This window comes from Orycteropus afer, unplaced genomic scaffold (assembly GCF_000298275.1).
Source record: "Orycteropus afer afer isolate SDZICR_OR568_19922 unplaced genomic scaffold, OryAfe1.0 scaffold00028, whole genome shotgun sequence".
NCBI lineage: Eukaryota > Metazoa > Chordata > Mammalia > Tubulidentata > Orycteropodidae > Orycteropus > Orycteropus afer.
In genome coordinates, this window is record NW_006921615.1 from 5,893,578 (window position 1) to 5,921,008 (window position 27,431).

Here is a 27,431-nt window from a genome sequence, read left to right on the forward strand (position 1 = left end):
ACCAACAAAGAAAATTTCCTTCCATATATAAACCTTTCCTTGATTTTTTACAATAATGGACTAATACAATATTTGTCCTTCTGTGATTGACTTATTTCATTCAGCATAATGTCCTCCAAGTTCATCCACGCTATGCAGTGTTTTGCAGATTCTGCGTTATTCTTTAGGGTTGCATAGTATTCCATTGTGTGTGTATGTACCATAGTTTCGTTATCCATTCTTCTGTTGATGGACACCTAAGTTGTTTCCATCTTTTGGCTATTGTAAATAGCGCTGTGATGAACATGGGTGTGCATTTATCTGTTCTTGTCCTAGCTTTCACTTCTTTAAGATAGATACCTAGTAATGGAATGGCTGGGTCAAATGGTATTTCTAATTCCAAATTTTTAAGGACTCGCCATACTGCTTTCCATAGTGGTTGTTCTTTCTTCTTTTTTGATGTATGCATTTATTGCTATAAAATGACCTCTGAGTACTGCTTTCACTGTGTCCCATAGGTTTTGGTGAGATGTAGCTTCATTCTTGTTTGTTTCTAGGAATTTTCTTATTTCACTTTTTATTTCTTCTGTTACCAAGTAGTTTTTGAACAGTGTATTGTTCAACTTCCACATGTTTGATGTTTTTTCCTTGATCTTCCAGTTATTAATTTCTAATTTTATAGCATTGTGGTCCGAGAAGATGCTTTGTAGTATTTCAGTGTTTTTTAATTTATTGAGGCTTGTTTTATGTCCTAACATATGATCTATTCTGGAGAATGAGCCATGTGCACTGGAGAAGAATGTGAATTGTGCTTTTATTGGGTGGAATGCTCTGTATATGTCTGTGAGGTTGAGTCAGTTGATTGTGTTGCTGAGTTCTTTTGTATCTTTTTTTTTCCTAGTTGATCTGTCCATCCTTGAAAGTGATGTGCTAAATTCTCCTATCACTATTGTAGAATTATCTATTTTCAATTCAATTAATATTAGCTTCATGTATTTTGGAGCACTTTCATTGGGTGCATAGATATTTATTATCATATCTTAGTCAGTTGACACTTTTAGCATCATATAGTGACCTTCTTTGTCTCTTATGTTGTTTTTCATCTTAAAGTGTATTTTATCAGAAATTAATATTGCTGCTCCTGCTCTTTTTTGGTTACTGTTGGCTTGGTATATTTTTTTCCTACCCTTTAATGCTTAGTTTCTTTTTATATTTGTGTCTAAGGGGGTCTCTTGTAGGCAGCATATCAATGGGTCTTCTTTTCTTATACAGTCTGCCACTCTCTTTCTCTTGATTAGTGCATTTAGGCCATTCACATTGAATGTAATTAGTGATAGGTTATGAGTCGGGGCCGGGGTCGCTATGAGTCGGGGCCGACTCGACGGCACATAACAACAACAACAACAAATGCATTGATTGCTGTCATTCGATTGTGTTTTTTTGTCATGTTGTTGGAGTTCCCTTGTTTCGTATACTTTTCTGTGCTGAATTAATTTTGTTGTCAAGTGTTTCCACTCTTCTTTATTGTTGGTTTTGTGCTCATTGAACCCATATGTTTTCCTTCCTTCTGGGTTTGCTTAGGGGAATTGTTAATTTTTTCTGTGGTTACCTTGAAGTGAATTCTTGTCTCTGTATTTTTGGAACAGTCTGTTCTATGATGACATTGTCCTGTTTTCCTCTCCATTTGGAAGTTTTGTACCTAGAACTTTTATTTCTTCTATTTGGTTAATCGTTGTTGTCATGTGCAGATTAACTTCCTTGTTTTTTAGTGTACAGTGTTTTATGGTGTTATTTTGAGTGTCTATTTCTGACTTGGTTTTAGTGTTGATGTTACGTGTCCTGATTTTATTGTTCTCTGTTGTGGGTTCTCTATTGGAAGGACTTCCTTTAACATTTCTTGTAGGGTTGATCTGGTTTTCACAAAATCCCTTAATTTCTGTTTGTCTGAGAATGTCTTGATTTCACTCTCATATTTGATGGACAGTTTGTCAGGATGTAGGATTCTTGGTTGGAAGTTCTTTTCCTTCAGTGTTTTATATATGCCATCCCGTTGCCTTCTTGCCTGCATGGTTTCTGCTGAGTGATCAGAACTCAGCTTATTTGATTGTTATAAGTAATATTTCTTTTGTCCTAGGCAGCTCACAAGATTCTTTCTTTGTCTTTGGTTTTCGAAAGATTGATTATGCAATGCCTTGGTGTTTTTCTCTTGGGATCTATCCGGTATAGGGTTCTTTGAGTTTCTTGGACAAATATATTTTCTTCCTTCATGATATGGGGGACATTTTATGTTAGTAAGTCTTCCACAATTTTCTCAGTGGTTTTTTTCTTCTCTTCTTGTTCTGGAATTCCAGTGAGGCATATGTTGTTTCTTTTCATGTCGTCCCATATAACTCTTAGTTTCTCTTCATTTCTTTTAAATCTTTCTTCTGATTTTTCTTCATACAGACTGGCATCAAGAAATTTATTTTCTAGTTGGGAAATGGGTTCTTCAACCAGTTCTAGCCTATTCTTTTGTGCTTCCACTGTGTTATATAATTCTGTAATTTTGGTATTCATCTTCTGAATTTCTAACTGCTGTTTTTGTATGAATTCTGATTGTGTATTAATCTTTTTATTTTGTTCTTGAATGGTTTCCCTAAGCTCTTCCAGAGTAGTCTGTGTTCTCCTTGGTTCTGTTTGGGGTTTCCTTGAGCTTTTGTAGAGTTCTATAAACATACCTTCTAAATTCTTTCTTGGATAATTCTATTGCCTCTTCTTCCTCCATGTTTAATAAGACTTGTTTGGGATTTTATTTCTGTTGTCTTACCCTGTTTTTTTTATTTGTTTGATTTGAGGTTGCCTGTTGTTTCCTGGGGAGCTCTGGTGGCATAGTGCCTAAGGCATTTGACTGATAACCAGAAGGCTGGTGGTTCAAACTCACCAGGAATTCCTTGGAAGGAAGGTTAGGCAATCTACTTCTGTAGTGATACCACCTCAGAAACCCAAAGAGGGATTGCTATGAGTCGGATTTGACTTGACAGCAGGGTGTTTGTTTTGTTTTGTTTTGTTGTTTCCTAGACATTTTTAAGTTGCCTTTAACTGTTAGTTACGTATTGTTTTGTTTTGTCTTGGTTTTATGATTTAATATTTTTGCAAAGGTGGATCTGGTATATTCTATTTTTTTGGTTATTAATTCAGGTGTGCTGGGTTGCTCTGCAGTTTTCTTTGTGATGGTGGAATCAGTGTGTGGAATGTGGATGTAAGTCTCTGTTTGTCATGAAGGGGGCTTAGGATTCAAGCCGGCAGGTGTTGTGGAGGCTTAATGTGGTTTATCTATTGGATGAGGCAGGGGAGAGGTGGGGAAAGGAGGAAGAAAAAGGGAAAAAAAAAAAAAAAAAAAAAAAAAAGCTCCAAGTTGCCAGTAGCCATTCCTAGGGCTTTGAGTAGGCTGCTAATAATCACATTATACTGTTACTCACAGGCCCACAACTCAAGTTTGGCAAAGACCCCAGTGGTTAGAGGGCCTCCACTTTCTATCAGATTCAGACAGCCACAAAAAAAACCATACTGCAGGCCCCTTCATGCCAAAAAGCTGTCCTGAGATAGCTGTCCTTACTGGCACTGTAAGTTAGTCCCAGGGTCTGCCCACTTGAGGCAAGCTTCCCTCTCTGCTCCCAGTTCTGCAGCACCCGGAAAGGGGAGTCTCCGCTCCCTCTCTGTGGTCCCAAGTTTACCAGTAAAAGTGGTTGCTGAAGGTAGATCCGTGGAGTGGTTGCAGGTCCTCCAGTACATTCTCTCTACTGCCCCAGGGAGTCCTCCAGTGCCCCATCTCGCCACCCAGTTGGCGCTCCACAGGACAGTTTTGCCTATTTTTTTTCTTTCTGGTTAATTACACTGTCTCTTTTTCCTTTCTACTCCTACTCCCCTGAGTTTAGCATACTCTGACTTAATGAGCTGTTCAGAGCCCCAGAATCCCTGCTTCAAACTGCTGCACCTAGTTTTTCAGGCACTAAGGTGCTAGAGGAAACTAGTGTGTGGGGAACTAGTGTGTGGGCTACAGGTAAGACTCCATTTTCTGGGAAGATCAAGTTTCAAAATAAGTTAATTATCCGAAGTTATAGAACAATAATAGAACAGGCGTGGAACTTATGGGGTTTTCCAGACTATTGTCTTGGTGATAAAAGTTAATAGGAAACCACTGTCCAGTCAAGAGTGTGGGGTGGGTGGTTTTCTTCATCTTAGAACAGGCTAGTTAATTTCTCACCTTATCTGCCTCTTTTATAGGCAGACAACACAGAACTCATTGGAAGTGAATGCTATAGCAAAGGTGTAGAATTTGCCACCTCTTTTTCAGTTTTCCATTAGTAGAGAATTAAAAAGGAAATGTTAGGTTTTCTTAATATACTATTTCAGAGAAAATTGGAAGTGTTTTGGTCCTCTAGTGCCGTTCTAACAGAAAAATACCACAGAAAGGTGGTTTTAAACAAATGGAGTTATTTTCTTACATTTTAAGAGGTTAAAAGTCTGAGTTGAAAGTGCCAGCTTTAGGGGCTGGGTGAAGGCCCCTTGACCTTGGGCTTCAGCTCTGCCTCTTGCTTCTAGCCCACTGAAGCTGGAGGTATCTCTTAGCTCAGGCAGCTGCTGGCTGCTGAGGCTGACAAACCCAAGAGTGACAAAATGCACACTCCCCAAATTATCAAGCAACATGGCAAGCCACTAATTCAAGTCCATTAACAGTCCCAAGATCGACAGACAACATGGCAGGCCACTGAGATGAAGACTCGGCCAAATGCAAGATCCAAATGTGCCAAAAGTTCTGAGACCTTTCTCAAAGCTGACTTATATACTAGGAGCAGACCACCTCCCTAAGGCAGCTACTCAGCTGCTCTAGTGGATTCTACCATAGAGCTGATTACCAATCTCCTCATCTAGAATAACTCCATCCAGCTGCCCAGCCACTCAAAACCAGTCCCAGCCAAGTTGACACACAACTTAACTACCATCGGGAGTGAGGGACACAATGTCTACTCCATCATTCTCAAGAATAAAAACGAATGGGATAAATACATATGGCATTGCTTTGGGAAATTTTTTCAAATCCAACAGATTTAAACAGAAAATTATTGTAGTACTAAGGGTGCTGTCAGTCTCAGGAGACCTCTGTTATTGTTCTTGTATTAGAACCCAAGGTGGTTGTAGTTTGGTGCCATCTAGTATTCCAACTCATAGCAACCCCATATGATAGAGTAGACCTGTCCCATAATGTTTCCTAGGCTGTAATCTTTATGGCAGCAGGTTACCAGACCTTTCTCCCATGGAACCACTGGTTGGGTTCAAACCACCAACCTTTCAGTTAGCATTAACCATTGCGCCACAGGGGTCCTTAGAACACAAGGTGTGATGAGCAGCTTTGCTTTGACAACTTCCCACGTGAATAGTGAGAGAAGGAACAGTGGAGAAATTACTGGATGTGTGGAGCATAAGACCCACGTAAGCTGGAACTTTGTGACAGCCGGGAAGTCACAGATTCTTCTTCCTCCTGCATTGCCTTCAGAGGCCATTTTGCTGTCCAGTAGTAGGACCTCCAGCCCAGGGTGAGTGGTGAGGAGAAGAGTTCATAATCAGAGTCTGCCATTTGTAGATACACATTAAGCTCATACTTGTGCCAAGCACGCTCATATTTATGGGAGGACCTCCTGGTAAATCAAAAGTTCCAATGCTATGGGGCAACACAATAAGCAGAGGGTATCCCGGGAATACAAGGAGGAGCTTCACTGTGGAAGGCAAGCAGAGTCAGTGAAAACTGCCTCTGTATGGTGATTCTGGAAGCTCTGGTGGCATAGTGCCTAAGGCATTTGACTGCTAACCAGAAGGCTGGAGGTTCAAATCCATCAGCCACTCCTTGGAAGGAAGATGGGGCAATCTATTTCCATAGTGATACTGCCTCAGAAACCCAAGGAGGGGTTCCTTTGAGTTGAAATTGACTTGATGGCAGTGAGGGTTTTTTTTTTTGTTTTGTTTTGTTTTTTTAATGGTGATTCTGAGCTGAGGGCTGGGGAAGTAGGAGTTAGATGACGAGTGGGCTGACATGGAGGAGGACTGTTTTGGAGGTGAGAGGAATAGCTTGTGCAAAGGCATAGAGGCTAGATTTCATCTATAACAACCATACCACAAATGGAGATGGCATTTTCGAACCACCCAGGGCTGTGCTGAGATCCTGAGCCCTCCCCTGCCTGCCCTTCCCTTCCCTTGTGTTTCTTTTCCTTTCCTTTCCAGATTCTTTTCTCTTCTTTCTCTGTCTTCCTCTCTCTTTCCTTCCTTCCTTCTGCTTATTTTTTTACTACTCTTTGGTAAAAGCCCTTTCCAAAAGATGTAGATTTGTTTTCCATTTAAACAAATTTAACCTATTTTGCTCTTTTAAATCTAGAATCTGCTACTGCATTTCTATTTGCCATTATTAGAGAACTGAAAGTTCTCTGATATCATTGCTGACCCTGTGCAAATACTTGCCCTAATGTCCTTCCTGCAAAGGCAGGAGGCAGGTGCTTTTGCAGGGGATGGAGATCAACCAGCTCCCTTATTCCCAGGCTTTGCAGAAATGTAAACCCTCACATAATGGAATTTTGCTAATATCTGTTGATGGAAAGAAAATCTAATAATCTGAGCTTACTCTCGATCCATTCACAAATTTAAATTGTGTATATTATATTCATCACAACCATCTCTGTACACATTTATTTAATCTATAGCTGGGAGTTATAAACTGGTGGGTCATGGGCTTGGCCTAACCTACAGACACATTTTGTTTTCCTTATACCATGTTGCTTTGTTGTGTTTGCTGCTGCTATTGTTGCTGTTGTTTGAACTTAAATAAGTTTCCAATATTTAAAAACCAGGAGTCTTCCTAGGTGAACAACCACTGACCTAGTCCTACCCTCTTTTTTTCAGACTAGGAAAAAGGACCCCAGTGAGATTATGTGACCCAGATTTGACACTGCCCTAGATGATCATAGTACTTGCTTCTTCCCATCTCACCTTCTTCACCTTCCCCCTCTTAGAATACCTGACTTCAAGGTGCTAAGGACACTGTCAGTCTCAGGAGACTTTTGTTACTGTTGTTGTATTAGAACCCAAGGTGGTTGTAGTTTGGTGCCATCCAGTATTCCAACTCCTAGCAACCCCTTGTGATAGGGTAGACCTGTCTCATAGGGTTTCCTAGGCTGTAATCTTTATGGCAGCAGATTACCAGGCCTTTCTCCTGTGGAGCCACTGGGTGGGTTCAAACCACCAACCTTTCAGTTAGCAGCTAAGCGCTTAACCATTGCACCACAGGGGGTCTTTAGAACACAAGGTGTGATGAGCAGCTTTGCTTTAACAACTTCCCACGTGAATTGTGAGAGAAGGAGCAGTGGAGAAATTACTGGATGTGTGGAGCATAAAACCCCTGTAAGCTGGAACTGTGTGACATCCGGGAAATCCAGGTGTCTAGAGCCCTCATATTCTAGTCCACAGGCTGCCACGCCCACCAAAACCTTCTTCCCTCCAAGGCTCTGCCTTTCCGTCATTACCTCTGTTCCCATCAGAGCCCATGCTCCCCCCATGCAGCTGATCCTGACATAAGAACAAGGACATAATCTTTTGAAAGAATATAATAAGCTCTGAAGTCAGTGTGTAAAGGCTCATTTAATATAACCTTGAATAATTTCAGCATGTTTCATTTTAAAAAAACCTATAATACGATCTGTACTACTATGGATAAAAATTCACTTCTCATTTGGCTCAATGTGAATTACTATCACAGTGTTAAGAACACTTACCACAGCTCTCTGGATGTGTAGAAAGCAAATCATACCTCGTCCCCTTTGGGAAGACATAGAGTAGCCATTTCAAAGAGAAACATGTTCCCTTTATTCGATGAAGCAGGAAATTATCATTAAAAAAAAAAAAATCCTAATCAACAGAGATTAGAGCAAAAAGTAAGGTAATGAAAACAAACAACATTGTAACAAATTAGAAAGCAAGCAAGGAGAAAAAGTAGATGGTTCATTTACATCTGTACCTAAAATTGATGCCAGGCCAGATCTTTGGCTGTAGTGAGGGCTGTCAAGCACAGTGGTCCAAAACCAATATAAATGTACTAGAAAAAGAGTTTGTTTTCATACAAAAGCTATTGATGGATCCTTGTTCTTTTGTTCTTCTGGGAGTTCCAGTTCTGATCTCAAATTGTGTAGCTCCTGTTGTTTCTCTGGTTTACTTGCAGTTTTTCTCTTTCAGGTTCTATATAGAAAGCATTTCATACCTGAAGGATAATGCCACCATTGAGCTCTTCTTTCTGAACGCTAAGTCCTGTATCTACAAGGTAAGAGCTTTCTCTTCCTGCTTCCTGTTCAGAGTTGCCCATTGAAATCTGAAAGCATCATTAGAATCTGGGAATCCCAGCTTGCTGCCCTTAAGAATGGTTATTTTATTGATTAGTATATTGTAAGCAATTCATATATTAATCACTATAAATGAAAGAAAACATCATGAAACTGGAGACATTCGTTTAATGAAGTGACTCCTGATATCATCACTGTGCCTTTGATTCCTTAGAGATGTCCCTAAACCTGATTTTAAGGATCTTATTAACTTGGCTAAGGAGCTCTGGTGGTATGGTGGTAGGCATTTGGCTGCTAACTGAAAGGTCAGTGATTCGAACCCACCAGCTACTCTGTGGAAGAAAGATGAGGTAGTCTGCTTCTGGAAGTATGTACAGCCTTGGAAGCCCAATGGAGTCACTATGAGTTGGAATTGACTCAATGGCAGTGAGTTTGGATTATTTTGTTTTGTTTTAACCTGGCTGCAGAGATGAAGGGGAGACATAGACAAATACAACAAACGATCTTGTCAACTTAGATCTCACAAATGTGAATGAACTTCTTATAACCAAATATTGGATCATTTAAGTGTTCTTGCAGTGTCTCTCAAAGGGAACAACAGTATGGACACTTTGGTTGGGATGGTTCTTAATTGAGTGGGACAGCCCCTTGCACTGCAGAATGTTTGGCATCCAATTCCCCAAAAATACTTGTCATGGTCCCCTTTCATTGGAGAACCAAAAATGGGGAGAGGGGCTTGCAGTACCCCCCTCAGGTTGAGAGCTAGTGCTTGAAGATATTTTATATGAATATCCATTCTGCTTTCTTCCAACATGCACACCTGTGTCTTATGAATGCAGGCTTTCTCAAGCCACATCAGGTCTGCTCAGCAGCAGTTAGAAGAGAAGAACACTTTATACTGAGCTCACACAGTGTGCAGGGTTGCTGCTGGGGGCTCTCTGTGAATTGCCTGGCTGAGTGTTTGTAACTTCTTTTGAGTAAATACTACATTTTATCCCTGCTTGTCATACAGGGAAGATGAAGCATGGGGATATTGCAAGATTTGCCCAGGATTGCATGCCAGTGAATGGCAGACTCAGGGTTAAAACACAGACAGCCTGACAGCTCAGTTTTGGGCCATACCGCACCTTAGAGCAGAGACTCTCTTTAAAGTGGAGAATGCCCATGCCATACACCTTGCAACTTCAAAGCCAAGTATCCCTGGTTGTAAAGTTGTTGTGGATATATTTGGTGGAGCCTGAAGAGACTATGTTTTCATACTTACCGAAACTCAGATTTTGGGGATTGCAACTATCTACAGACGTTAACACACATATACACACACAGGTTGAGATGGTGTATTTAATCACTCTTTATCTCAAAGTATCATTGTATAGACATTACACAGGATTGTGCTACCAAGTGCAAATGTTCAGAGTAATAGAGAACCTTTCAGTGATAAAATTCAATTCTGTGAATGGCCTTCAGTTCTGAGAGTGGCTGAGTCAGGGCTTAAACTCGGCTCAAACCCAGAGAGGTCCAAATACAGTATTTTTGCTTTTTGCTGAGTGGAAGGTAAAGGTACTACATTTTGTTCCAAGTATTTGCAAATTTCTTCATCTCTCTAAGCCTCTGTTTTTTCTTTGTAAAGTGGAAATAATAATATCAACCTTACCTACCTGTAAGAGTATATAATGGTTGTTTCATGAATGTGAATAGACTTTGGAAAAGTTCAGAAATAAAAGTGAGGCACTCTCCACCAGATGGCAGAGTTGGGCAGTGAAATAGCTGGAAAATCACACTGAATCTTTGAAAGCACCCTCAACTGGCACAAGCCAAAAATCAAACCAAACTCACTGCCGTAGAGTTGTCCCGACTCATAGCAACCCCTCCTTGGGTTTCCGAGGCAGTATCTTAACGGAAGTAGATTGCCCAATCTTCCTTCTGAGGAGTGGCTGGTAGGCTTGAACTGCCAGCTCCCACCTGGGACAAGAAGGGGGAAAAAAAAAAAAAGCCATTCATTTTATTCCAATTCACAGCAACCCTCTAAGACAGAGTAGAACTGCCCCATAGGGTTTCCAAGATCTTTATGGAAGCAGACTGCCTCATCTTTTTCCTGCAGAGCAGTTGGTGGTTCCAACTACCATCATTTTGGTTAGCTATTGACTGCTTAACCCTGTGTCACCAGAAGTTGCCAAAAATCATGCTTATATAGATACTCGGATAAAGGGAGAAAAACATTTTCTTCTCAAAGTTGTTCACTTCAGTATAGTCACAAATCTAAACATCATGCACAGAGGGACTAATGGAAAATAAAAAGGAAGAGTAAGTCCTCAGAACTCAATATTACAGACCACCCTAGTGAAGGTATTGAGCCAACCACATTTAGGAACAAGGTGCTGGTGGCATCAGTCTGTGAGCTGGCCTATGTGTGGTATATGCCATCCCAGAACCCCAGCTCAATCTTTCCAGGATCTGTACTAGAACAAGAACTAGAGATGGCTTTGCAAAAGTTTATATTGGAAACCAAATAGCATCACAAGACCACCTGTCTCCCTCCTTTATCACAAGTCATTATTCCATTTGCATTGATTTACAGTTAAGAGTTTACCCAAAAAAATCACAAAAATTATCTTTTTTGAACTTCTTAACTTCTGAGTTCATAAAGCTCTGAGGTAGAGCTTTACAGATGAGAGAACTGGTATTTAGAGAGGTTAAATGACTTACTGGAAGACAAAGAAGTTGGAAGTGATTAAGCAAGCAGTGTAACCGGTTTAACACAGCTGTAAATATTTCAAGATAGTGGGAGGCTTTGTAGCAGAGTGATTAGGAGTTTTGATTTTGCTGTCAGACAGACTCCGGTTCCCTTCCCAGCTCTGTCATTTAGTAAATGTAATAAATGTTGACAATTTATGTAATATCTCCAAGCTCAATTTTCTTCTCTTGTTGAAAAAGGATATGAAAAGACCCTACCCACCACCTTCTTGTGAAGATTAATGAGATAAAGCGTGTAAGGGCTTAGTTAGCACTGTGCCAGGCATATTATCACCTACTGCTATGGTAGTAGCATACTGCTATGATAGGAGCTCTGGTGGTACAGTGGGTAAGGCATTTGGCTGCTAACCAGAAGGTCGGTGGTTCAAACCTACCTGCTGCTCCATGGGAGGAAAATGAGGCCGTCTATTTCCATAAAGATTTAGCCTTGGAAACCCTCTGGGGGGTTTTCTATGAGTTAGAATCAACTGGATGGCAGTGGGAGTGGATATTAGGATGGGGCAGCTGACTTGGATTCAAACCTGAGTTGTTCATCTGGGCTGTGATTTTCCTCTGTACCACCCACACTGTCCCTGGCACTTCTGAGGCCATGAAGAGCCCAGAGGGTGGTGCCAGATGATGGATAATTTGTAAATGACACAGATACCCAAAGGCTGTGGTTTACCCAGCACAACTTCAGTATCACCTCCTTCTCTCTTCCTTAGGGAATAATTTCTGTAGTGTATTAGAATGTAAGTTGTTCAGATCATATAAACTGTTCCAAAGTTGTTATTCCGTTCACTTTTCAAAACATTAACATTTTATTTTTATGATGTAATGTATGATGTAGTTTGACAGTCAAATGGTTTTACAAGACTTACTATGAAAAAGAGTCCATCTCTATATCTAAATCATTGGCATATGGTATTATTCCTGCATTTATCCATTTTAGATTTATTGACTGCTTGTTATGATATTGAAGATTGTTGTTATTGTTGCTAATGGCTGTCATGTCAACCGACTCATGGTGACCCTGTGCACAATGGGACGAAATGCTGCCTGATCCTGCGCCATCCCCATGGTGGTTAGCAGATCAGACTGTTGTGATCCATAGTTTCGTTAGCTAATTTTTGGGAGTAGATCCCAGGTTTTTCTTCCTAGTCTTAGTCTGGAGGCTCTGCAGAAACCTGTTCAGCATCATGGCCACACACAAATCTCCACAGACAGACAGGTGGCGGCTTGGCACAAGGTGCATTGGCCTGAAATCAAACCCAAGACTCTTACATGGAAGTTGAGAATTCTACCACAGTATCATCACCCACCCTCTTTCCCCATTCTCCCTTTGTGATGATAACACAACTTTGGGTTAAAGCCACATCAGCATTACATTATTATGGCTAATCCAAGTGGTGTCCTCTGATTATAACTCCTTTTATAGACAACCACTTGTTTGACCTAAAGTAGTAATTGCCTTGCTTTTACTTGCTTAGTTTCTATGTTCCAGTGCTTTTACAGGTTCCCCAAAGGCCTACTAATACTAATTTCCAAATGCATCAGATAATCCATCAGTTCCTTTTATTGGTTTGATTTATTAATGTTACTGTTGTTTTTCTTAAAGACCTCCCTTTGGAACCCTCCACCCTCCCTTGCAAGTTGATTTGGCCTCCCTCATAGCTCACACCCCGAGACTCTCCTTCCCCATCAGGCCTTTCCTCTACCCCAGTTCTGTATCAGATCCTCTCTTCCTAGATCCGTGTCTTCCTGTTTTTTTTCCTTTATGCCATTGTTTAGCTGGAGAACATCTCCCAGTAAATCCAGATAAAGAGTATATGGGAAGTAAACTGTCTGGATCCTTGTTTATCTGAATAAGTCTTCATTCTCTTATCTGAATAATAGTTTGACTAGACATAGAAATATATGATAACCCTTCTCTCAGAATTTTAAAGCTGTTGCATCTAAGTCTTCAAGAAGTTGCTGTGGAGTAGTCCTGTCTTAGCCAATGTATGTGACACACCCTCTCCCTCAACCATGGGATATTTTAGGATCTCCTCTTAATCTGAAATTTCAGAATGCTGTGCCTTGGTAATGTTGTTGTTAGGTGCTGTCAATGACTCATAATGACCCCATGTGACACTGCAGAACTACACTGTCAGGTTTTCTAGGCTGTAATCTTTATAGGAACACATCACCAGTCTCTCCTCCTCGGAGCTGCTGACAGGTTTCAGCTGCAGATCTTTTGGTTAGCAATTGAGTGCTTAACCTATGCACCACCCAGGATTCCGCTTTGATAATAAAATCAAACAAACCCATTTCCATTGAGTTGATTCCAACTCATAGTGACCCTATAGGACAGAGAAGAACTGCCCCATAGGATTACCAAGGCTATAATCTTTACAGAAGGAGCTCTGGTTGTGTAGTGCTTAAGGCATTTGACGGCTAACCACAAGGTCAGTGGTATAAACCTACCAGCTGCTCCACAGAAGAAAGATGAGGTAGTCTGCTTCTGTAAAGATTTACAGTCTTGGAAACCCAGTAAGGGTTGCTATGAGTCAGAATCAATTCCATGGCAGTGAATTTGGTTTTGGTTTGAATCTTGACCCAAACAGACTGTGTTTATCTTTCTGCTGTGGGGTGGTAGGTGGGTTCAAACCACTGACCTTTGGGTTAGCAGTGAGACACTTAACCACTGCATCATCAAGTCTCCTGCCTTGATAATAAGTCTTGGTAAATCCATTATGCTATGTATTTGTTGGTGCACTTTTAGTCTGGAGACTCGTATTCTCCAGAGAGATCTGTATACATTATTTCTTTGATGATATCTTCCCCTCTGTTTCCTCTGTCCTCTCTCTCTGGAACTCCTCCTAATCAAATGCTGGGCACAGCCTCCTGCTTTAATACCTTGTGTCTCCTATTCTTCATCTCTGCCTTTTTATTCTACTTTCTGGGAGATTTCACCAGTATTTTTAATCTCTTCTCTTTAATTTTTCCTATCATGTTTTTGATTTCTAAGAGTTCCTTCATATTGTGAGTTTTCTTTTCTTTCCACATTATCCTGCTCTTTTCTTAAGAATGCAATTCCTTCCCTTGTCTCTCGGATGATATTAAATATTGCACATTTTCTTTTTCTTTCTAGTTCTCCCCCTCCTGCCCCGTTTATTTATTTTCATCTGTATCTTTCATGTTGGTGGCTTTACTCAAGTGTCTGTCGATCCTTGTTTGTCCATTCATATTTAGGAATGAGGTAACTAAAAGCTGATTGGATGCTCCAAGGGCATGGGTTGGGCCTGACCTCTGATGGATTTCCCTATAAACTGATCCACTGACAATCTAGTTCTTTTAGTGGGGATGCCAAATATCAATGTCCTATGTCTTTTCTATGGCTATTCATTTTCTCCAGAGGAGAATCTTCCAACTTCCTGCCTTGGACATGTCCACTCACTGCTAGGATTTGGGGGGTGAGAATAACCTCCCGTCATGGAGATAGCCTCCCTTTCAGTCCTTTTGCTTTCAGCCCACCTAATTTCAGCCTCCTGTTCATCTTCTCCAGAGGACAAGCCTCTGAGGTCTCCAATAGCAGAAGTGAGGAAGACTTTTTGTTTTGTGTTGTTGTTGTCATCCTTCTCAGGCTATGAATACACCTTCCTACAAACCTCTCTCAAGCACTAGTGGCACAATGGTTATAGCCTCTGGTTGCTAACCAGATGATCATGGTTCGAACCCACCAGCTGCTCCACAGGAGAAAGATGTAGTAGCCTGCTTCTGTAAGTCCTTGGAAGTCCTATAGGGCAGTTCTACTCTGTCTTATAGGGTCACCATGACTTGGAATCGATTGCATGGCTGTGAGTTTGCCTTTCTCTCTTCCTTCACCAAAAGACAGAAAGCATGACCACAATTTCTCTCTCGCCCTCTATTTCTATTTATCTCTCTATTTTCTACAAAAAGAGCAGGGAAATACAGTCATAATCTATCCAAATTTCATAGAATGAGATGGTTCGGTGGTAGAATTCTCACTGTCCATGTGAGAGTTTGATTCCCAGCTAATACACCTCAATCACAGGCACCACTCCTCTGTCACTAGAGGCTTGTGTATTGCAATGATGCTTGACCAGGTTTCAGCAGAGCTTCCAGACTAAGACACACTAGAAAGAAAGGCCTAGTGACTGACTTCTAAAAATAAGCCACTGAAAACCCTGGGGATCACAATGGTCTGGCCAAAGTGGATTGTGGGGATAGTGCAAGACTGGGCAGTATTTCATTCCACTGTGCATGGGGTCACCATGAATCAAGGGCCAATCAGTGGCAGCTAACAACAACAGATGAGAGAATAGGGCTACAATTGTGTGCTTTAAATGGAGCAGTAGGAAGAACAGAATGGAGCTCATTGACACCCCATGAGGTCCTGTGGCTCAATATTTGTGACATGTTTTAACTCACTAAGGTGACAGAATAGGAGCTCTGGTAGCATAGTGGCTAAAACACTTGACTGCTAACCAGAAGGCTGGCGGATCAAACCCACCAGCCACTCCTCAGAAGGAAGGTTGGGCAATCCTACTTCCGTAGTGATACTGCCTCGGAAACCCAAGGAGGGGTCGCTATGAGTCGGGGCTGACTCGACGGCACATAACAACAACAACAACAACAACAAGGTGACAGATGGAACATGGAAAGGAAATCTGTCACTGGGGGACAGAAGAAACTCATTTAGAAAGTGTGTCTAGATCCTCAGAAAACTCCCATGGGAACCCCGGGTATGTTGTATGTTCCCTGGGGAGAGATTATGAGAAAGCAAAGCTCTCCTGCCAAGCTTTTGTCACCAGTCTTCACCCTCTCTGTATGTGGGTTCCTTCACCAAGTGGAAGAGACCCATCAGTCAGGCCCTGCAGGAGGCAGCCCACTTGTCAAATCAGAGTGATTCAGTGATAGGGTTTCCAGTCTCAGCTCTTTCCCTACTTTCAGGTTTCAGAATTAAAGCCTGACTGCTCTGGTTTCTGCAGTGACAAATGAAATTGGTGAAAATTTGTCATCACAATAATGTTCAAAAATCTTCGTAAACAAATTCAAGATGATAAAATGCCAGTTGTCTGTCTACTTTTTTAAAATAAAGATTCTCATAGATTTATAGATCTTAAAGTTATTAGAGAGATACAAAAAACTTAGACCCAGGCCCCAATCTTCTCTTCATACACATACATTCAGAGAAAGATGAAAATTTGCTCCCACATTGAAAGCCCTATTTAGATTCAGTTCTTCATAGGAATAATTTGGTACTTAACTGACTTAAGTTGAATGAGAAGCAGGGCTGTCAAACTGACTAGATAAATGTGAAGTTACGAATCACATATTCTAACTGTGTAGTTAGCCTAATGGAATTAACCATTCTCTCGTTTTATGTTTGTTTGTTTATCTGTTTAGTTGTGATTTGGGTCAAATTTTTCAGAACAGATTCATTTTCCGCTCAACAGTTCTTACACATTTTGTTTTATGACACTGATTACAATCCCTATGATGTAACAGCTGTCCTCCCACTTCCTCCCTGTGATTACCCTTTCCCTGTGTCCTTCTTACCAGTGCATTCCTGCCTCCCTAGCTTTCTATTTTGCACAAATGCTACCCTTCTGATCTCCTCTGGTTGATTTTTCTAAGGAGTTCGTCTCCCTGGTGTAATTTTTCAGCTCAGAGCCCTGTCTGTTGTTTGGCTGAGGGTTAAGCCATGAGCGTGAGTCCAGTTCTAGATCCAAAAGGGGACTAACTAAAGAAAACCAAACTCACTGCCATCAAGTCAGATCGGACTCATAGCGACCCCACCTTGGGTTTCCAAGGCGGTATCTCTACGAAAGTAGATTGCCCAATCTTCCTTCCGAAGAGTTGCTGGAGGGTTTGAACTGCCAGCCTTCTGGATAGCAGTCAAATGCCTTAGGCACTACGCAAAGGGAGACTAGAGGCCTTAATCTCAGAGGTAAAGTTTTACCAGTCTCTATCCAACCAGTAATTCTAGTTTTTTTTATGTATTTGAATTTTGTTCCTCATTTTTCTCCCACTCTATCTAGGATAGAGATCTAGGATCTAGGATCTAGGATCTCCAATTTTCATCCCTTTCTGAGTGGTTGGCATTGGTGGCTGGGCATCTTCTAGTTCTTCTGGTCTCAGGGTCACTTAGGCTGAGGTTCCTATGGTCCCTTAGTCCCTTGGACTAATTGTTTCCATGTGTCTTTGATTTTCCTCACTCTTCTTTGCTCTGAATGAAGAGACACCAATAGTTGCATCTTAGATGGCTGCTCCCAAGGTTTTAAGACCCTATTTGCTACTCACCAAAGCAGGATGTAGAACAATGTTTTCATGTACTATGTTGTGCCAGTTGGGCTTGGTGTCCCACATAGACCATGGTCCCAAGCTTGCAGGCCCAGCAACTCACTCCTTCAGGATACTTGGTTGTGGCTAAAAAGTTACTCTATCCTATAATATATATGGATAGTTTTATAGCACGTACAAAAATACGTGTGTAGGAATATTGTCTGCCAAACCTATATACCGTCATGGGTATATTCCCATGCACCTATGTATACCTGATCATTCGCCTCTCTACCTATGTATCCACCCATAGATTAGTGTTTGTTATTACCAGTAACGCAGTATTGTGTATTTAATAGTATTTACCTTTGTTGTCTGCTTCTCTTGTGCTCCTCTCCATGTTTTCCTTTTCCTTAGGCCATTCACTCTTCTTCTTTTTTTATTTGTAATTGTACTTTGGGTACAAATACCCATTCACTCTTTACTTATATTATACATCTTTAAATTTTGCATGATATCAACAATTACTTTGTCCAACAATGATACTCAAAGAAACAGGATCCGTGATCACCCTCCAAAGATGAATGAATTATATTTCTTTGAGCTGGAGGAAGAGTTGGCATGAGCATTTTTGTTGTTGGTTTATTACTTAACCCATGTGTTACAGAGTGGAACTACTCCATAGGTTTTTCTTGGCTATAATCTTTACTAGCATAGTGCCTAAGGCACTTGACTGCTAACCAGAGGGCTGGCGGTTCAAACCCACCAGGCACTCCTCAGAAGGAAGGTTGGGTAATCTACTTCTGTAGTGATACCGCCTCAGAAACCCAAGGAGGGGTTGCTATGAGTTGGGTCCAACTCGAAGGCAAATAACAACAACAACAACAATAATCTTTATGAAGCAGATCACTAGGCCTGTTTCTTCCTGGTGTCACTGGGTGGGTTTGAACCAACAAATTTTTGGTTACCAGCCTTGGTATGAGAGCTCTGGAAGTGTAGTGCCTAAGGCACTTGACTGCTAATCAGGAGGCTGGTGGTTCAAACCCCCCAGCCACTCCTCAGAAAGAAAATTGGGCAATCTACCTCCATAGTAATATTGCCTTGGAAACCCAAGAAGGGGTTGCTGTGAGTTGGGTCTGACTTGAGGGCACATAACAACAACAACAGCCTTGGCATGAGTATATTTCTAAGTGAAATTTTAGGATCATGTTCTCAGTTGTCACTGTGCTGGCGACATAGCTGATGCTCAATAGATCGTTTTTGATTTATTTTCCAAGCTCAGGAAGCAAGTATTTGTATATTTCCTGGGAGATTATGAAGTGTGGAGCTTACATGTATCCACTGAGGGCAGATCATGTCAGAAAAAAAATAAGTTTAAAATTCCTGTTGATGTGAGCTGCAGGGTCTTGCCCAGCCTTCTTTTCCAAGATGTCCACAGTGGTGCAGGAGCTTCACATATGATTGAGGTTTAAATAATCATCCTTGGGCTATGTTTGCTACTTAGGTCTAAATATTATCACTCTTGTGGATTTTGAAATAAACATTCTTTAGCAAGGATCTTCAAAGACCTTTACCAATGAGCAGTTGATATAATTTCATGTGTGGGTGGAAAAGACAAAGCCCAAAGTAAAATCCTATAGGACAAAGTAACCAATGTAAGAATTCATCTCAGACTTGCAGAATCCTAGTTCTCATCTCTTAGTTTGATTATAAAAAATAAAATAAACTCACTACTATTGAGTCGGATCTGACTCATGGTGACCCCTCTTTGGGTTTCCAATGGTATCACTACAGAAGTAGATTGCCCGATCAGAGAGTAGAAGGAAGGAAAGAAACAGATTTTCTTTGACAACGTTCTAAGTAAAATCAGATAGACTCATTATTTTGTCTTGGCTACATGTATATCCTTTTATTGACCTCTGGTCCTTACTGTGCCTGTGACCACTAAAAGGGGGATTCCTCAGAATCGTGATATGGGCTGTATGCAGTGGACAGCAAGAGAAATCCCTGTGTCATAAAATTAAGCATGATGGCTCACCGTGAATGGCATTTATCCAGTGGATTGTTAGACAAACATGAAGTAATTAGATTGCTGAAAAACTGGCAAAGGGCTAAGAGGAACTGTGCAAGATCACATTACTCTTTATTTATTTTTAACTCTTTATTTATTTTATTGTACTGTTTTATTGTACTCTTTATTTTATTGTAGTTTGGGTGAAAGTTTACAGAGCAAATTAGTTTTCCATTCAATAATTTATAACACTTTGTTTAGTGGCACTGGTTGCAATCCCCTCAATGTAACATCACTCTTACTGTTTCCTGTGTAGGTTCCCTATTTCCACTCATCTTTTCCTGCCCCTTCCTCCCTTCTGAACTTTGTTTTGGGGTACATGCTACACTTTGGTCTCATGTAGTTGATCGTTTGTTCACTTTATAGGCCTATCTTTTGTTTGGCTGAAAGGTGATCCCTGGGGTTAGATTCAGTTCCAGATTTGAGGGATATCTAAGGGCTTCCACCAGTCTCCATCAGATCAGTAAGTCCGATCTTTTTTATGATTTTGAATTTTATTCTACATTTTTCTCCCACTCTGTCCGGGACCTTCTATTATGATCTGATCAGAGTAGACAGCAGTGGTAGCCAGGCATCATCTAATTCTTCTGGTCCCAGGGTAGTGGAGGCTATGATTCACATGGTCCATTAGTCCTTTGGACTAATTGTTTCCCTGTGTCTTTGATTTTCTTCACTTTTCTTTGCTTCAGATGGGGAGAAACTTATAATTGCATCTTAGATGACTGTTGACAAGCGTTTAAGACCCAGTCACAGCTCACCATGGAAGAATGTAGAACACTGTCTTTGTGGACTGTGTCATGCCAGTTGACCTAGATTCCCCCATGACTATGGTCCTAGGCCCCCAAGCCTGACTCAGTCCCTCAGGGTATTTTGTTATGGCTAAGAAGTTTTCATAACTTTACCTCCTGTATGCTTTACTGTATACATGGATATATTTGCAGTACATACAAATATGTATGTAGAAATATGCTCTGCCAAACCTTTGTATAGTTATTGGATGTACTTTCATTCACCATCCTGCACCTGTTCAGCTTGCATGTCTAGTTATGGATCCATTCATAGATTGCTGTTTGTTATTGCTGCTGTTGTAGGTTTGTGTGTGTAATAGTATTTATCATTGTTGCCTTTAACTCTTGTGCCCCTCCCAGTGTCTTCCTTTGCCTTGTTCATGTTGTGCCGACTTCCACTTTATTGTACATGCCTTTTCCTTCACCTTCCTTAATGCATGTCTATTTGCTAGCTGGTGGCTTATCCTTCCCTCCCCCTCATCCCTGATATCCATCAAAGAATGTTTCTTTCTCCATGTAAATCTTTTCTTGGCTTTTTACAACAGTGGTCTCATACAATATTTGTCCTTTGGTGATAGACGTATTTCACTCAGCACAGTGTCCTCCAGGTTCATTCATGTTGCAAGATATTTTGCTAATGTTGTATAGTATTTCATTGTGTGTATGTACCGTAGTTTGTTTAGCTCTTCATCTGTTGATGGGCACTTAGATTGTTCCATTCTTTTTACTATTGTGAATAATGCTGCAATGAACATGGGTGTGCATATATCTATTCATGTCATGGCTGTTATTTCTCTGGGATGTGTGTCTAGTAGTGGGATTGCTGGATTATATGGTATCTCTATTTCTAGAATTTTAAGGAAGTGATACACCATTTTCCATAGTGGTTGTACCATTTTATAGTCACACCAGCAGTATATAAGACTTCTAATATCGCCACAACCTCTCCAGTATTTGTTATTTTCTGTTTTGTTTTATTAGTACCATTATTGTCAAGGTGAGATGGTACTTCATTTAGTTTTGATTTGCATTTCTCTAATGGGTAATGATTGCAAGCATCTCTTTTTGTGCTTGTTAGCTGCCTATATGTCTTCTTTGGTAAAGTGCCTATTTGTGTCCTTTGCCCAGTTTTTAATTGGATTGTTTACCTTTTTGTTGTTTAGGTATTGAAGTTTTCTATAAATTTCAGAAATTAGTCTCTTGTGAGATATGTTTTTGCCAATTTTCCCCCAGTCTGTATGTTCTCCTTTTACTCTTTTGTAGAAGTCCTTTGATATGCATAAGTGTTTAATTTTTAGGAGGTCTCAGTCATCTAGTTTATCTTCTGCTGTTTATTTTTAGTTATGTTTGATAGACTACCTATGCCATAAACTAGGGCCCCTGAGTTTGCCCCTGTTTTTTCCTTTGATGATCTTTATAGTTTTAGGTTTAATGTATCTTGAGTTAGTTTTTGTATATGACGTGAGAAATGAGTCCCATTTCAGTTTTCTGCAAATGAATATCCAGTTTTGCTGGCACCATTTGTTAAAGATACTATCTTCCCTATTTAATGGGTTGTTGAAGATCAGTTGTCCAGAGATGGATGGATTTACTTCTGGGTTTTCAATTCAGTTCCATTGGTATAGTGTGCAAGTACCAGGTTTTTTAAACTACTGTGGCGTAGTGCCTAAGGCATGTATTTGACTGCTAACCAGAAGACTGGTGCTTCAAACCCACCAGCCACTCCTTGGAAGGAAGGTGGGCAGTCTACTTCTGTAGTAATACTACCTCAGAAACCCAAGGAGGGGTCACTATGAATTGGATCTGACTCAATGACAGTGAGTTTGGTTTTTTTGGTTTGGTGGCTGTGTAGTAGGTTTTGAGATCTAGAAATGAAGATTGTATCAGTCTTGTCCTGTACCACAGCCTCTGTATCTGGAGCAACTTCATGTAGTCATCATGAGCTGTGTAATGAGGCATGGCAATTACAAAGCCACAGAGAGGAAGAGAACAATTTGACTTAAATTTGGGCAGCAGGACCTACTTTCATGATATACACAGTCACTAACACAACATACATGTAGACACAAAAACAATTTACCAGAGATTTCCTTTCTGTAAATGCTAAGAAATTATTTTTAAAAAGAAAAAGAAAAAAGATGAAACTGTAAAATTCAGATTATCTATAAATACCAACGAGCTGAAATACATAATTTAAAAAAAATTTTTTTGCCCTCAAGTCAATTCCTACTCATGGCTCCTGTATGTGTTTCAAAGTAGACCTGCTCTCCATAGGGTTTTCAATGGCTGAGATCTTTCAGAAGGAGATTGCCAAGTCCTCCAAGGTGCCTCTGGGTAGATTCAAGCCAATAACCATTTGGCTTGTAGCCAAGCACTTAACCCTTTGTACCATGCAGGGAGTCCTGACATAAATAATAGAGTCATTATATTTGTAGTGTGTTTTATAGTTTCCAAATCACCTCTGTATTTACCCCTCAGCAAACCCTATAAAATAATTAGAAAAGAAATTGTTGTTGTTGTTGTTATATGCTGTCGAGTTGGACCCAACTCATAGTGACCCCTTCCTTGGATTTCCAAGGCAGTATCAGTATGGAAGTAGATTGCCCAACCTTACTTCCGAGGAGTGGCTGGTGGGTTTGAACCCCCAGCCTTCTGGTTAGCAGTCAAATGCCTTAGGCACTACGCTACCACAGCTCCCAATTTACCCATCAGGGAAATGGAACTCGAGGAAGTCAAGTGATTTATTCAATGTCCCAGAGCTCTTGGAGGTCAGGACAAGAACCTGGAACTTTTCAGACCTATCTATGTGAGAGTAGAAATAATCTTAAGGACCCTGAAGTCTTCTTTAAACCAAACAATAGTTTAGCTTAATGAATAAAGGATGTCTGCCTTGAGCATTGTACTTTTTTAAAGAACTAGCTATATGGGATCAAATTGACAACAGCAACTCACCACGGTTAGACAGGAAGTTCAGGGAGCAGTGAGTTTATGTTAATGGGGAAGAACAGTTCACGAAAAGGAGAGAGAATGGTTGTACAACTTGTGTGTAATCAGTCACTGAAGTGTACATATGTTAATGTATGTTATGCTATGCATAGTTTCAACAAAAATAAAATGTTTAAAAAAAAAAGAAATAATCCTGAGGATCACAAGAAATATTAATCATTAGATGTTTTATGGATAAGAAGAAATGTTACAGTACTGGTAGGTAAGAATTCATTAGGGAACCTTTGGGCTAGCCTTCCAAGTGGTTCTGAATAAACTTTGCAAAGGTCTTCCTCATTCAAATCTTCTCATATGGTTGTTAATCATATTTATATTATAATTATCCCATTAATCTTCTGTGAAAGTTGGAGTATCTGTAATTCCTGACTGTGGAAGAACATTTTTCATTAAGGCTCTCAGTTGAGTGTAAAGACCAATACCAAGTCCCTCAGAGGCAAGGGATTCTGCGGAGGTCTTCCAGCTCTCAGGCTCTTGGAGAATGTCCATAACACCTGCCACTGGGGTGCTCAGGAGGCTATTTGGAACATTTTGAGACCTCCAATGGCAATCTGTCTGAGAATACTGTTAACCATTACACTGCTAATAAATGACCTCTGGCTTCTTCCTGCAGCCACTTAATCACCTGGGATAAAACAATGCTGAGTGGGAGGAAGTGAAGCCATCCTCCCCAGCCCTACTCCAAACACACGTGCACACATCTGCAGATAATCGTGTTTTGTCTTTCTGTACCATTTTTAAAAAGATCAAAGAAAGTGGCATGCATTATTCAGTAGTAAATAAAACAGATGCCCAAAGTGCACACCAGACAGCCATAGTAACTAAAAGACATCATGTTCCCTTTTTCCACATCACCTTCTTGCCAGTGAATCCCAAGATAAAATTAATGCATGTCCGTCAGACCACCAGACAAGATTCTAGCTCTGAAAACTAGCCTGCAGAAAACCTTCTTCAAATGGATCTAAGTGTGTTGGGGACATCAACACAGAGCTGGGGGTTGAGTAGCACAGAGGGACATCACACCACCAGCCTTTGCGTGTGCCAGATGGAAACGCCCATAGATCTTCCTAGAAGGTTCTCTCCTGCTCCCCATTGTTCTTTTCCATTTCATCCTCAGTAAAGGGAAAACCCAGACCCCTAGTCCAGTATAGGATGTGTGCCTGCACTCTTTGTGGTCTCATTCAGTTTATCTTCTCTGTTTGAACAGAAGCACATGAAATATACCACCTCTGGATTGCCAGAAAAGTCAGATGAGAAAAGGTAGAGGCATCTTTTTAATGGTATATGGCTGCACATTTCTGAAAGGAGGATCCTGGAAACATCCATTAACTTCTCTACACAGGGAACCCAGCAGTCCGGTTTTGAAGTACAGTAGGAGATTTGTGGAGTAGGCAGGGAGTCCAGAGTTCTAGTCCATCGCAGTGGGATTTTAAAGATAAAATCACCTGGGTGGGTGAGATATAAAAGGGGAAAGAAGTAGTATAAACAAGAGACATCAGGAAAGTTGGGCAGGGACTGTAAGGATATGGCAGTATTTTCTTAACAGTTAGGAACATTTCTTCCCACCAGTCCTTGTGGGTTCTTCTTATACATACCATTTAGATCTCTGTATTGGCTTCTCTGAGAAAATCTAGCAAAACCCTTCCTGAACACAAGAAATACTAAATAGAAATGGTAGAGGTAATAATGCAGCTTTCTTTACCACTAGATTTTGCAAGTGTGTAGGATGTCTGGGCCCCTTCAGTCTTTAATCCTTTTCTGATTGAGTGACCATATTTTGACTCTCACCAGTTTTTTATTTTTATTAAGAGGTGATCAAAGGAGCTCTGGTGGTACAGTGCCAAAGGCATTTGGCTACTGCTAGTCGGGTCCAACTCGACGGCACATAACAACAACAACAACAACAACAACAACAACCAGAAGTTTAGCAGTTCAAACCCACCACTGCTCCACAGAAGGAAGATGGGGCAATCTACTTCTGTAAAGGTTTACCCCTGCCTTGGAAACCCAAAGGGGGTTGCTGTGAGTCAGAATCAACTCAATGGCAATGAGTTTGGTTCGGTTTTTTGGGAGGTGGTCAAGGTCAGAAAAGAGGGCATTCTCACCCCAGCTATAGTTCTCACTTACCCTGAGGACAGATGTGGGGAGAGAGAACTCAAGTCTATCAAGTTAGAAAGTTAAGTGTGCATTTTGGTTAGTTTTACCCTGGATCATAGTGCTGTTGCGTGTTGTCAAGTTGACTCTTATCATAGTGACCTTATAGGCCAGAATAGAACTGCCTGGTAAAGTTTTGTAGGCTGTAATCTTTATGAGAACGACCGGCCAGGCCTTTTGTCCTGAACAGCCACTGGCGTATTTGAATTGCTAACCTTTCAGTTACCAGCCAAGCACTTAACCTTGCACCATCAGGGCTCCTTCTGGAGCATGGCACATGCAGTGAATGTTCACCCTCAGATTAGTGTCCAGCATTACCTTGTGGGACTGTGTTAAATAAAATAAAAAAGCTTCCTCCTCCTTGCCTACCCCTAGTCCCCCACAAGGTATAAACATTTTCATTTTTTAGCAAATGAATCAAATAATGAAGTCATTGCTATGTTTGCATTTCAGAGGGCTGTTTTCTGATGGTTGGCTTTGAGTTGCACATCAGACAAGCCTCTCAGAGAATGTTAACTATTAGCCCACCATTGACCATTAGCTGCAACATAGGTGTAAATGTTTGACAGACACACACCAATACACTAACAAATATATACAGATGTACACACAAAGCCATGGTGGGAAGGGAAAGGAACACACTGAGAGTAGGAATGGTCTATTGTGGAAACCCTGGACAATGCGTCTGTTAAATCATTTGTACACTGTTAAATGATTTACATTCTGATGGGACCTGGTAATTCCCACACTGTGATTCCAAGCATTCCTCTAGATCCCCAGTGCTCACAGTCTGTATCAATTACAGTGGCCATAAAGCTCTTTCAGCTGGTTATGCAGAAAGAATTATTGTCCCAATTCTTCCATATGCTCACGTTACTACTCTTAGCTCACACTTATAAGGCAGTTCAGTTCTTGTCAGCTCTACTATACACCTGGGAATTCAGATCATACACATAAACTTATAGGATCATTGTCCATCTTTGAAATTCCTAAGCGGCAAGAACCTGAATGATATCCCTCCCTCAAAAGATACAGCCTCGCTTCAATGCATTTCTTTAAGTGACAGGGGCTAGTGTTGGAGTGCAAATGAATAACAATCAGAAGAAAATTCATGAATTAGAGTTTGGTTTATAATTCAAGTGAAGAATAACGCCTTGATTATAGATACTGTTTTGCGAACATGTTGGCTGGGACTGAGCCCTTACCTGCTGAACAGGAAGTTGGAGGTTTGTTTTCAGTTCCATGCATACCACCAAGTCCTGTGACTTGGGGCAAGTCCTTTCATGTTTTTCAGATTTCTACTTTCAGTAAAAGAAGAGCTTGTGGGACTCTTAAGTCCTTCTTAACTCTTAACTTCCTGTGGTCCAGTCAGTCACTATAGGCTCTATTCATATTAGGGAGCAGGAAAGAAAAATGGATGTTTTTATGTAAGCTTGACAACAAAAGTGTGAAGTAAATGAATGGGTTTATTATTCTTGCATACTGCTGGACTCCAGATTTCCCTTTAAGATATGAACTATATGTTGTTGTTACGTGACATTGAGTCGGACCCAACTCTTAGCGACCCCTCCTTGGATTTCTGAAGCAGTATCACTATGGAAGTAGATTGCCCAACCTTCCTTCCGAGGAGTGGCTGGTAGGTACATGTTGAAAAAAATATATTGAATTTTTTTCAAAGACCAAAGATGTTTATATAGTTTTTATTTTTAATTTTTTTTTATTGGGATTTGGATGAAAATTGACAGAGCAAATTCACTTTCCATACAGCAGTTCATATACACTTTGTCTCATGACATTGACCACAATTTACCACAATGCAACAGCTCCCCTCCTACTTCCTCCTGATAGTTACCTCTTCCCTGTGTCCATCCCTCCATGGACTCCTGCCCCCTGAACTGTCTTCCTGTGCATAAGCAGCCCTTCTTTCTCCCATGATGTTCTCTCTAAGGAATGTATCTACCTCAGGTAAATGTTCAACTCATATGCCTGTCTATTGTTTGGCTGGAAGCCACCGGCGTGGGTTCAATTCCAGACTTAAAGGGCAGCTAGGGGCCATAG

The 27,431-nt window shown here is 40.7% G+C and overlaps 1 protein-coding gene across 1 annotated transcript in view; it reads left to right on the forward strand.

The window, feature by feature from the left end:
* The window catches only part of FRMD4A (FERM domain containing 4A), a 440,834-nt gene that overhangs the window by 238,304 nt on the left and 175,099 nt on the right, over nt 1–27,431 (forward strand). The window contains exon 4 of the mRNA XM_042780226.1: nt 8,233–8,317. Coding sequence (XP_042636160.1) covers nt 8,233–8,317 — 85 coding nt within the window. The remainder of the gene's footprint in view (nt 1–8,232; nt 8,318–27,431) is intronic.